The 13,538-nt window shown below is 41.3% G+C and overlaps 1 protein-coding gene across 1 annotated transcript; it reads right to left on the bottom strand.

Annotated features, from left to right (window-relative positions):
* Positions 1-11,650: 11,650 nt before the first annotated feature.
* LOC130732484 (stress response protein nst1-like) lies at positions 11,651-12,115 on the bottom strand. The gene has a single exon (XM_057584524.1). It carries the CDS (start codon positions 12,113-12,115, stop codon positions 11,651-11,653), a length of 465 nt encoding a protein of 154 aa, XP_057440507.1.
* Positions 12,116-13,538: the final 1,423 nt, after the last annotated feature.

Here is a 13,538-nt window from a genome sequence, read left to right as displayed (position 1 = left end):
CTTCACCATCAGAGTCAACATCCTCTGACTCTGATTCATCAAAAGTCACCATCAGACTTTTCTTTGGTTTGAAATGCTTCTTTGACTTTTTGTCCTTTGATGAGCCTTTGTATTTGCTCTGTCTGTGCTTCCAGATGCAGTTGAATTTTCTGGATATCAGATTCAGCTCATCTTCATCAGAATCTTCTGATGCTTCTTCAGATTCTTCTGCTCCAGCTTGGAGAGCTTTTGACTTCTCAGATTTAGCCTTCTCAGAGCGCTTCAGCTCATGGCATTTCAGTATGCTGATGAGTTCTTCTAAACTCATATGCTCAACATCTCTTGTGAGCTCTATTGAAGTCACCAAGGGCATCCAGCTTTCAGGAAGACATCTGATGACCCTTATGACATGATCTTTAGTTGTGTAGCTCTTGTTGAGAGGTCGTATTCCAGCTACGAGCAACTGAAATCTGGAAAACATATCCTCAATGGATTCGTTAGGTTCCATGATGAAGGATTCATATTTCTGGATCAAGGACAGCGCCTTTGATTCTTTCACCTTCTTGTTTCCTTCATGTGTCATCTTTAAGGAATCAAGGATACACTTAGCGGAATCACGATCAGTAATTTTCTCATATTCTTCATATGAAATGGCACTTTGCAGAATAGCTCTTGATCTGTGATGATCTCTGAACTCCTTCTTTTGATCTTCACTCATCTTCTTCCTTGGGATCTTTACACCATGTTCATCAACAGGAGGGGTGTAGCCATCAACAACAAAGTCCCAGAGATCAGGATCAAAGCCAAGAAAGAAGCTTTTGATTCTGTCTTTCCAGAAATCAAATTGCTGACCATCAAAGATAGGTGGTCTTGCACTGTATTGATATTTTCTTGTAGTAGTGGTGGAATCCATGAGTTTTTCACACTGGCCCGGATCTACTGAACACTGTTAAGTGTGGTAATCAGAACTTGCGCTCTAATACCAATTGAAGGTGTGAAAAACGACTAGAAGGGGGGGGGGTTGAATAGAGTTTTGAATATAAAACTTTCCCCTTAAGATTTAAAGTAAATCTTTTCGGTTTCTCTGAGATAGAAGGTGCAGCGGATAAAGATAGAGAGAAGAGAGAAGCACACAAGTATTTTATCCTGGTTCACTTGATAAATCCCTCAAGCTAATCCAGTCCACCCGTTAAGGTGATTTCTTCCTTCTTAGAATGAAGGCAATCCACTAATCAGATAATTGTTACAACTGCACTTGAAACCTACAAGTGACTAACAATACACTGACTTAGCTCACACTAAGATTCACTCTCTTAGTCTTCTCTAGGATCCGATCAACCTTGATCTCCTAAAGGAATCACCACTAAGATTCACTCTTTTAGGAGATCAAGGTTGATCGGATCCTAGAGAAGACTAAGAGAGTGAATCTTAGTGTGAGCTAAGTCAGTGTATTGTTAGTCACTTGTAGGTTTCAAGTGCAGTTGTAACAATTATCTGATTAGTGGATTGCCTTCATTCTAAGAAGGAAGAAATCACCTTAACGGGTGGACTGGATTAGCTTGAGGGATTTATCAAGTGAACCAGGATAAAATACTTGTGTGCTTCTCTCTTCTCTCTATCTTTATCCGCTGCACCTTCTATCTCAGAGAAACCGAAAAGATTTACTTTAAATCTTAAGGGGAAAGTTTTATATTCAAAACTCTATTTAACCCCCCCCTGTAAGGCCCTAAGTTCAATTTGGAACAATTTTATGGAAGTTCGAATAAAATTGAAGTTTTAGTTAATGTTTGATAGCTGGCAGATTAGAACTGTCAACTTGTGCGAATTTTTAGAGGGTCTTAACGACTTCATTTGGGAAAACTTCCTTCATGAGAGTTGTAGCCCTTTAAGTCTAGAAATTTCTCGAAGTGGAATCAGGTCATTCCGACCTCTGTAGCTCGAGATATCATCGGTTTAGTGACGATGGTCCTGGCTGTACAGTACCAGCGGATTTAATTGATGTGTTTCCTTTCAATTCCGAGTGTGATCGTGATATTACTAAAAAGGACTGAGGTTTTTGATTAGTTTCAGTTCTGAGTAAGTTCTTAAGTGATGGGGTCAAGGGTTTTGACTTGGGTTGGGCTTGAAAGAAAACAAACCCTAGCCCAAGAGAGGGGACGCAGGCTATGAAGGGTATTGGGAGGGAAAGGGTTTCCTTTCACACTATTCTGAAGAAAGAAACCTTGAACACTTCTGAAACACGTAAAACAGAGGAGAAAGAGTGAGAGAAACTTTCCCCTTGCACCCTAGCCGTCACCGTCCCAAGCCCCACCACCGTCGACGTGTTCGCGCAAGGGAGAGAAGGAGTTTGCGAGTGAGAGGGAGAGAGGAAGGTCACACGTGGGAGAAGAGGAGAGAAACCAGAACCTTGCTCTTCACTTTCATCTTTTCTTCAAGCCTAAGGACAAAGGTAAGGGCTGGTTCTAGGAATGGGTAGGTTCTTTAGGGAATATGCCATGAATTGCCATGAGAAACAACTTGAGTTTTGGACTGTTTTTGCATGATTTCCTGTACATGCTTGCTTGCTGGAATTTTTCTCTTGAAAAGCCATGAATATGATCCTCAAACGTTGTTTATGATCTGAATCTATGATTTTATGCGAGTTGCCATGGTATTTGTTAAGTTTTGTGCTATTTTACACTTGTTATAACATGATCCTTGCTAAATGTTTGGTTCTGAAATTTTGAGTAGATATTTGGGTTGTTGGGGCTGTACCAAGATTGCCATGATCAAAGGGGAAGGAAGGAAAATTATTTTTGAAAACCATAGAGCCATGGGAGTTTCGCTGCCAGTTTCCTGTACTGGACAGCGGACTTCAGAGCCCCTTTTTACCTGTTTATGGTCATCAAATGAAAAAGTGATTAAAATGAAAGTTGTAGATTTTCGAAATATCTTTCCAGACATATAAAAATCATAATTTTTGGTTTAGTAATGTGATCTGGGGGTCGTGTTTAGTAACTGTCACACCTGCTGTCTTCCTGTTCCGGACAGTTAGCTTTAAGGCCTAATATCACCTAATTCTGGGACTCAAATGAACAAGTGTGTAACTAGAGAGTTGTAGATATTTAAAATAGCTTTCTAGAAAGGTATCATACGTGATTTTTGGTTGAAAGATGCATTCTGTGGCTCTATTTTTGTGAAAGTTGTTTCTGCTGTCAATATGTTGAAGTTGCGATGATATATTATGCATGAGTGAATGTTCTTGCGTTCCTTTACGTGGATTATATTTATTTTCTGAGTTAATGGTTCAAGGGTCGCTCACCTAGCCGTAATTCCCTTGTAACCCGTGAATGTTGTGTTGTGAAGGTTGTTGTATAAAGAGTATGATAAGACTCTAGGATTGATTTTAGAGACTTAACAAAGAGAAAAGTGTAATAAACTCGCTTGCAAGTAAATGTGAATAATTGGACATAGGTCTGGTGAGGACTATGGACCATGAGAACGATGGTACCTTGCACGCGAGGGTGTTTTGTGGGTTGTACGGTGAGTCCCCACGTGATTGGCTGACTGCGGTCGCCTTGTGATTCTGTGGACGGACGGTGAGTCTGGCGGACGGTGAGTCCCCCCACATGATTGAGGGTTGTACGGTGAGTCCCCTCCGAGATTTGTTCATCTGCGGATGATCGTGATTATGGCCATGGAAGTTTTGGTGGGTTGTGTGAAGTGAGATTCCGTTAGTAACTGACTCTTTCCCATAAAAGACATATAATGTACTTATATTATATATGTTGTTGTTGATTTTGTCATTATCATTCTTTTGTTGGACCTGACCCTGCTTGTTTGCTATGTGTTTAATTGGGGGGGTAGATGGTCGTGAAGATAATGGCGATGACTCATTCTTGGGAGTTGATGCTACGTGACGTGCCAATACTGGAGGACGACTACACTTTAGAGGAAGAGGAAGAGGCTAAGGAATAGGGTTTGGGTTGAGAGTCTTTTGTTTTCTGTTGGGGTTGAGAGTTTCCGAAGGGTTGGTATCGAACAATTTTATTGCTTAAATTCGAATGAACAAGTTTTGATGTAATCTTTATTTTCATTCAGGCCTTTGTTTCGTACTCTTTACAGTTGGTTATTTAAAAAGTTTTACGAAGTTGGTTACTTCCGCGTGTTTTTTGGAAAGGTTATGTTTCAAGAGTTTTTGTAAAATGAAAGGTTTGTCATTAATTGAAGATTAATATGTGAATCGACGAAAACTCTTTACGAAAATTGGTTAATTAGTTACTGTGTAACACTCGAGAAATCGGGGCGTTACACCCCCCCTTCTAGTCGTTTTTCACACCTTCAGCACCTGCCTCCCATCTAAGCTTTCTAGGTGATAGGCCCCCTTCCCCAATACCTTCAAAATCCTGTAAGGGCCCTCCCAAATCGAGTTTAGCTTGTTTCCCGTGTTCCCGGCTCGCTTCTTAAGCACCAAGTGCCCCTCCTGCATGGCCCTTGGGCGAACCTTCGTGTCATATTTCACTGCAGCTCGCTGCTTCATTGCAGCCTCTCTGATACGAGCCTTGTCCCGTGTTTCAGACAACAAGTCTAGTTCTACTGCCATGTTGGAAGGGTTCTCACCTTCAAACTGCGGTGCCGTGCTCCAGGAGTTGTTGTCTATCTCAACGGGCAGCATGGAGTCTGCACTATAGGTCATCCTGAAAGGGGTCTCCCCTGTTGTTGAATGTTGTGTTGTGTTATAGGACCAGATCACCACCGGAAGTTCGTCTAACCAAGCTCCCTTTGCTTCAAAAAGTCGACGCTTTAAACCCCGCAAAATCACCATATTAGCTTATTCCGCTTGCCCATTTGTCTGGGGATGCTCCACTGAAGAGAATCTTCTCTGGATACCCATATCTTCACAGAATTCCCTCGCCTGATTACTTGCAAACTGCGTTCCATTATCTGAGACAATCGCCCTCGGGACCCCAAACCGGCACACAATTTTATTCTAGTAAAAGTTTACGATCTTGCCTGCAGTAATGCTTGCTAGGGGCTCGGCTTCCACCCACTTGGTGAAGTAGTCCACCGCCATGAGGATGAACTTCATCTGTGACCTGGCGGTTGGGAAATGTCCGACGAGGTCAACTCCCCACATGGCGAAAGGCTATGGCGAGCTAATTGTGGCTAGCTGCTCTGGCGGGGCCTTGGGCAAGTCTGCGAACATTTGACACTTTTTGCATTTCTTTACAAATTTCTCACAGTCTTTCCTTACCGTGGGCCAGTAAAATCCTGCCCTAAGAACCTTGTTCGCTAGGGATCTCCCTCCTATGTGACTGGCGCAAACCCCCCCGTGAACCTCCGCCATAACGCTCTCATACTTACCGGGTGGGAGACACCTTAAGAGGGGCGAGCTGAATCCCCTTCGGAAAAGCGTTCCATCAAGTAGTGTATAATGCCCTGCTTCTCGCCTTTGCTCTTTTGTGTACTTCATTACCCCACTTGGCTCTCCCGCCAAGATATCCACGATGGGGTCCATCCAACAGAGACCACCAAATCCCCTTCTATGCTTGGATTGGCGAGTGTCTCCTGAATCACACTCCAATTATTTCCGGGCTTCCGAGTGCTTTCCAGTTTCGCCAGGGCGTCCGCCCTTTGATTCTGTGTTCTCGGCACGAACTCGACCACTACCTCATTCAATCGACTCATCAGGAGCTTAACGCGCTCTAGATACTTCATCAAGGCCTGCTCTTTCACTTGGAATACTTCATTCACTTGGTTCGCCACCAACGGAGAATCTGTCCTTACTAGCAAACTATCGATCTGAACCTCGATAGCCAACTTCAAACCTGCAATTAAAGCTTCATATCCTGCCTGATTATTACTAGCCTTCACTAAAACCTTAGAGACTACTCTAGGACTAACTCCCCAGGTCCATGCAGAATGACCCCTGCTCCACTCCCGCTCTCATTCGATGACCCATCAACGAAAAGCGTCCACTGCGTGTTTACCCTTTCGCCGACTTCTGGTATTAATTCTACCACATAATCAGCTAAAGCATGTGCCCCAACCTTTCTGATGAACCGGGTTTATATGATGTTTTTAGGGTTTTTCTTTGTTAGTTTTGAGTCTTTTTCTTATGTCTCATGTAGTGTTTCATGCATTCTCATGCATTTCAACTTTTATTTGTGCATTTGCATTAGTTTAGTAATTTTGTAATTTTATAAGGGCTTTAGTTGCATGTTAGTATAGTTTTGAGTCTTTTGTTAATTGTCATTAGTTTTGAGTCCCTTGTGCAATTAAATGGTTGGTATCCTTGATATTTTTCCTTGAGCTTTGATGAGAATAATCAGGTGAAACTGGAGAAGAAGAAAGGCCAAGAGGTTTGGAGGTTTGAAGTTTGCATTGAAGGGGAGTTAAGTTGGAATTCTGAAGGTTTTTGGGCGAGCAATTGGCGCCTGGGCGCTCAGCACCAGCGCTTGAGTGCCCAGCACACAGATGCAAAGGAGCTGAAAAAACTAAGTCTAGCGCTCGAACGCCCAGCACCAGCGCTCGAGCGCCCAGTACTCTGATGCTGAAAATTGCTTTCTGGAGCAATGGCGCTTGAGCGCCAATGCCTAGCGCTCAAGCGCCCTGGAACGTCAGAAAAGTCTATAAATAGGTGTTTAGTTGAATCTTTGATACTACTTTCATTTTTACATAAGCTCAGAGGTAGAGGAGCATCTAGGAGAGTGTGAGAGGGCTTCTAAGCTTGTAATTCAGGTTCTTAGCCAAGCATGGCTCTTGCCATGCTTGGCTAATCTCTCTTCTTTTGCTTTGGATTTCTTTGTAAGACTTTTTACATTTGAGTTATAATCTTAAGTTCTTTCCCACATGTTCTTCTTCTTCCCTTGAATCCCATTTTCTGAATTTCAATCTAAGCTTGTATGCATGCTTGCTTTATACTATTCTATAATCAGAACGGAAGTTTGTTATAGATTAGGGAACCGATTTGGGATTACCCCTTCTATGCTTGCTACTAGGAATAGAGGAAGGGTTGGGGTTTGATGGCCTGAATTTGCATGATCTAAAACCTCATATAAATGACTAAGTACACAAGGAATTGGGCTTAGCTTTTCGTATGTGAGAATTGCTTATGTGAGGAATCAATAAGTGAGTAACTAGGCTATATCACCAAGGAGAGATTCATGAGTTCATGTGCTTAGATTGATGTGCTTAAATTGACTAGTTGAACAAGAACCCAAAGCATGTTATTTTCTGAGTTTATGTTTATTTTCCCTTTTTACTACTTCGACGTTTCATCATTTCAATAAAACAAACCTTCATTCTCAAGGCTTAAGCTGAATTTAGTCACTCACAATCCCTGTGGTTCGATAATTAAAACCGGGTGGATTCGTACACTTGCGGATTTACCAACAAGTTTTTGGCGCCGTTGCCGGGGATTGTTTGTGATTTTTGGTTTGAGTTACGAGTTTGAAGTTTAGTCTACCTAAGACTTAAACTTAGGGCTGAATGGGAGACAACCCATGTTTTTTTTTTTTTTTTTTTTTTTTCTGTTTTACGTTTTGTCTTCTGTTTTGTTTTTCAGGAAATAAAAGCCAAAGTGGAGAACACTTGGAGGCACTCAATCACTTGGAAGGAGGTTCTTTTCTTGTTTTGAGTTTTAGTCCATGCATTTTTAGCATATTTTTCCTTTATAGATTTTGTTTATCTTTTTGATCATGCATTTTTTTTATATAGAGTCTTTTATACCTTGGTCTTTATGCCCTTTACTCAAATGACATGTTCCCAAGTTTTGCTCTCTCACATGATGCTGGTTTTGAAAATGTTTTTAAGTGGATACTTTGTGCTTTCTTTTGGGGAGTGATTGTATGTTTGGAAAAGAGAGGGAGAGACTTCATTCTTCTAAGTGTTGTCTTGAGGATATAGTTGATTTGAGTCCACAAGGGTCCATCTTTGACCCTTCACTATATAATTTCCCTGGAGGATCCTGACTCACTTGCACTTCTTGGTTCTGTGTTTCATTTTATGCCTCCTTGAGTGTAGCTTTAGGAGACTTGCATTCTTGAGACTGGTAGGTTTTCTTGTACTTCAAAAATTGTTTTATAACATCTTTGTCCCTAGTTGACCCTTTTGAGCCTTATGGCTTACAAAGTCTTTCTCTATTTTTTGGTATCTGACTTCCGCCCCCTGGAGCATATGGCTTACAAAGTAAACTATTTTTTGTTTACCATCTATTTCTTGAAGAATTACTGAGCTGATTGCATGGTCGCTGACGGAGAAATACAAATGTAAAGGGAAACCTTGAATGGGCTTCAATAGAACGGGCGGTGCAGACAACATCTCCTTAAGGCGATTGAAGGCTTCCTCGCATTCTGGACTCCACTCAAAAGCTGTGTTTTTCTTGAGACATTTAAATAACGGGGTTGACTTGTTGCCCGAATGAGGGAGAAACCTAGAGAGGGCCGCGATCCACCCCGTCTGGCGCTGCACCTCTTTCACACTGCTTGGGCTCTTCATTTCTTGAATTTCTTTGCACTTATCTGGATTGATTTCAATTCCCCTTGATGATATCATAAAGCCTAAGAACTTCCCACCTTGTATCCCTAAAGAACATTTTTCCGGATTGAGTCTCATATTATGCTTTCGGAGTCTGCCAAAAGCTTCGGACAAATCTTCATGATGATTGGTTCCTAAAACCGACTTTACGATCATGTCATCGACGTAAACCTCCATGTTCCTTCCCACTTGATCTTCAAAAACCCTATCCATCAATCGTTGGTATGTCTTCCCAGGATTCTTTAATCCAAAAGGCATCGTTTGATAACAATAATTCACTCTGGCGGTCATGAAGGCTGTCTTGTTCTCGTCCGAAGGGTGCATCTTGATTTGGTGATACCCTGAATAGGCATCCATCAGACTTAGCAGCTCATTCTCGGACGCCCCATCCATCAACTTGTCGATGCTTGACAGCGGGTCAAAATCTTTAGGACACGCTTTGTTTAGATCCGTGTAGTCCACACACATGCGCCATTTTCCATGTGTGCCGCCAGCAATTTGTTAACCTCTTTATGAATCGCTTTTTCCTTTTCATCGCCCATTCGCCAGCGCGTCTAGGTTATTGGTTTGACGCCGGGATTTAATGCCAGCCTGTGGCAAATGAAGTTTGTATCTATTCCAGGCATGTCTTTGTGACTCCAAGCAAAAAAATCCAGATTTTTACCTAACAGTTTTGATAACCTTTGTTCTTGATTCTCAGTCAACCTGGTTCCAATTTTGAGGATTTTCTTGCCAAACTTCAATTCCTTTGTTTCTTCGATCGGCGTGGGCCTGTTGACTCGCCTCTTGCCTCTCGGATCTATGTCTTCCTCCGGCACGTCGACCTCGTTGCATCGGTGTCCTGTCGAAGCACTCTTTTTCCCGTATCGTTCCACCGTGTTGCAATAGCATTCCCTTGCACTCTTCTGGTCCACAACAACTCTTCTGATTCGCCCATTTGGTAACGGATACTTGACCGCCAGATGTGCTGTTGAGATCACGGCGCACAGACAATTCAAGGTGTTCCGGCCGATTATCATGTTGTAGGATCCCACCGCCCCCATGATTAGGTTGAAGGTATGAAAAACGATAGAAAGGTGGGTTTGAATAGCGTTTTCAGATAAAACTTTTCCCACTTGAGATTTTAACAAACCTCTCAAACAAAGAATGTAAAGTGCTAAGATAAGAGTTGAGGAAAGCACACAAGAATTTTATCCTGGTTCACTTGATAAATCCCTCAAGCTAATCCAGTCCACCTGTTAAGGTGATTTCTTCCTTCTTAGAATGAAGACAATCCACTAATCAGAGTTTGTTACAACTACACTAGCAACCTGCTCAGTGACTAACAATACAATGAACTAGTAAACACTAAGATTCACTCTCTTAGTCTTCTCAAGGATCTGACCAACCTTGGTCCATTAAGGAAAAACAAACTAACTGTTTTAATGTTTGGGTTTACAATGAAATGCTTCTCAGAAAGCTAAGGTAAACACAATAAGATCGGTTTGAAGAAAGATTGCTAAGAGAATAAAAATATTGCTTGAGCTTGAACAAAGTTTCTTAGGCGGCATCTTTCATCTTCAGCCTCTTTATATACTCCAAGGATTAGAGTTGTATCTGTTGCATGGATTGCTTCCGTTGGAGGGAAAATATGGAACTTCCAGATTCTGTTGTGGCTGAATATCTCAGATAAGGTCGTCGGGATAGTACATTTGCTTCCGTACTTGGACAGCGACATGACCTTTATCCTAGTTGACTCCTGATCAGAGTGATGCTTCATGTTGGAACTTGGGAAGCTTGGTGATCAGAGTCAGAGGGAAGCTTGGATCGTCTGACCTTCGTAACTTTTTCTTCTGGACCTCAGAGTATAATATACTTGGTCTTCAGAGCCAGCTTACTCTTGGACTTCAGAGTCTTCACTTCTCAGCTTTTGGACCTTCAGAATATCTGATCCTTCAGATCCTCTGGACCTTCAGAGCTTCTGGACCTTCAGAACTTCTGGTCTTCAGAACTTCAAGTGATCTGAATCCATATCAGAGCTTGTAAACTTCAGAACTTCTGAAGCATATACTACTGTTCAAAAGAACATAGTGAGTGCGAAAGCGTTGTATAGGTTACTCTTTGGGCATAGTGCTTCTGATAAGTGTGAGTATTGACCAGAGTCACTGTCACATAAACACTCAGAAAACAGCGTTAGAGTACCATAATTGTTCATACACAATAGTTAACATGTAATCATCAAAACATAGAGTTGTACTACATCATCAAATCTTGATCTTATAATCTCCCCCTTTTTGATGATGACAAAACCAAGTATTTTGATGAACAATTATTAAACAATAAACTGAATTCACTCAGAGTTTAGAGAGTAGAGATAAACTTATCTGAGATGAATGGTTTATGTTGCTCATTCTGAATCCAAGTCACAGCTTGATTCTGAGCTTAGCTCCCCCTGAATCTAAGACTTAATGAAAGCATTAGTAATATCTAGATTCTGAGCTAAATAATAATAAAAGAGATCAGAGTGAGAGTTTATGACATAGATAATATGTGAATATTGGAGCGCATAAGTATTCAGAGTCATGAGCAAGGTAAATGTAACAGAGTCAACCGATTGAGCATGTAATCACTCCAGAAGAAGTGACAAATCTATGGTCATAAAGGTGGAACTCTTGAATTCTCCAAAAGAAAAAGAAATCACACTAACACAGCTTACACATAAAAAAAAAACTGGGTTGTACTCCCCCTTTTTGTCATAAGCGTCAAGATCTTTTCTAGAGGGAGCTGGATAACGCTGCTAAGATAGAAGCGGTGGAGACTGCACTAGAGACTATGACGGAGGGTCCTGAGAGGCAGGGAGTGCGCCAGAGCTTGGTCCAATTAGAGTATAGGCAGCATCGTCTGGAGCTTGAGAAAGCAGCGATGCGTAGGCAGTGTAGATCTTTGAGGAAAAATCCTCCTTTTTGAATGTATGAATGCATATGTATGACTAATTTTAATAAAAGAAGCTTATTTGTGGATTAATGCATATGTGTAAAAACTAAGTAACAAGGAACAAGTAATTATGCAAGCACATAAGAAAGAAAAGAAAATAGTCTGATAAAAAGGAACAGAGTTAAAGATAAGAAACGATAATAATAATAAAATAAAATCAGAGGAAAAGAGAGATCCTAAACTAAGGTTTAGTTGTCCTCTTCAAAATTTCTGCGCACATCTCTTGAAGACTCTGGAGAAGAGCTTCTTGAGAATCAAGTCTTCTTTCAATGAGGTCAAGTCTGGAGTCTGACTGAACTGGAGCAGACGGAGCAGCTTGTTCAGAGTGAGGAGCTTGTGCAGAGGATGAGGCGATGTTTGTGACCTGAACAGGAGCGAGCACTTGAGCTTTAAGGGCTCCAACCTCAGCTTCTAGTTTTGCAGCTTGTTCCAGAGCATCAAGCCTAGCAGACTCACGTAGAGCTGCTTCAAGCCTTGCAGCATTTTCTGCTTCCTCTTTCTTCTTTCTTGCTTCTTCTATTTTAGTGTAGAGCTTTTCCCTTAAGCGTCTTTCATGTAGAGCTTGTCTTCTCCTGGTTCTAGCTTCAAATCTCTGTCTAGCAGCAATAATTCTGGCCTCTCTTTCTTTATTGTAGAGTAACATCATCTCATCAATCTAGTTGTGCATCCAATTGCACAGACGACTCCAGTCTTCAGCAACCATGTCGGGTTTCTCACTGTGGTCAGACTGACCATACAGGTTGTGAATGCATGTTGATGCTGTAAGATCAAGATTTGGTCATGTGGTACAACTCTATGTTTTGATGATAACAAGTATTTATTTGTGGATGAACAACTATGATACTCTAATGTTTGTCTTGAGTGTTTTGACAAACAGGTTCTGATTCTGACACCAGAAGATATATTCGTCAGAAGTTCTGAAGATCAGAAGATCTGAGGATCAGAGGATCTGAAGATCAGAGGATCTGAGGATCTGAGGATCAGAGGATCTGAAGATCAGAGGATCTGAAGATCAGAGGATCAGAAGATCAGAGGATCAGAAGATCTGAGGATCAGAAGATCTGAAGACCAGAAGCTCTGAGGGACCAGAGGCTCTGAAGGTTCAGAAGCTCTGAAGGTCCAGAAGCAGAAGTTACGAAGGTCAGAGGATCCAAGCATCCCTCTGACTCTGATCACCAAGCTTCACAAGTTCCAACACGAAGCATAACTCTGATCAGAAGTCAATGGTTAAAGGAAAATGTCTCTATCTAGAAGTACAAGAGCAGTGTACTATTCTGAAAAGCCTACCTACCAAGGTTCAGCCACAGCAGATTCTGGAAGTTCCAGAAATGCCCTCCAACGGTCATATTCTCTCAACAGAAATATCCTTTGCACCTTGGACTATTTAAGGCTGAAGAAAAGAAGAAAGAAATGAGAGAGAGAAATCAAGAGCTGCAATACAAGAAAAGATTCAAGCCTCTACTTTCTTCATCTATTCTTATTTGGTTTACACTCAGCTTATTTAGAAGCAAACCTTTGTAAACACCAACCTCAAACAGTTGTTTGATTTTCCTTAAGGGACCGGGTAGGTCAGTATCCTTAAGAAGACTAAGAGAGTGAATCTTAGTGGTGATTCCTTTAGGAGATCAAGGTTGATCGGATCCTAGAGAAGACTAAGAGAGTGAATCTTAGTGATAGCTAAGTCAGTGTATTGTTAGTCACTTGTAGGTTTCAAGTGCAGTTGTAACAATTATCTGATTAGTGGATTGCCTTCATTCTAAGAAGGAAGAAATCACCTTAACGGGTGGACTGGATTAGCTTGAGGGATTTATCAAGTGAACCAGGATAAAATACTTGTGTGCTTCTCTCTTCTCTCTATCTTTATCCGCTGTACCATCTATCTTAGAGAAACCGAAAAGATTTACTTTAAATCTTAAGGGGAAAGTTTTTATATTAAAAACGCTATTCAACCCCCCCTTCTAGTCGTTTTTCACACCTTCAGATGCTTGTGTAAGATCAAGTTTTGATCTAGTAGTATAACTCTATGTTTTGATGATTACAAGTTAACCTTTTGATATGAACAATTATGG

This window comes from Lotus japonicus, chromosome 1, assembly GCF_012489685.1.
Source record: "Lotus japonicus ecotype B-129 chromosome 1, LjGifu_v1.2".
Taxonomy (NCBI): domain Eukaryota; kingdom Viridiplantae; phylum Streptophyta; class Magnoliopsida; order Fabales; family Fabaceae; genus Lotus; species Lotus japonicus.
This window is presented reverse-complemented; position numbering and strand designations above follow the sequence as displayed.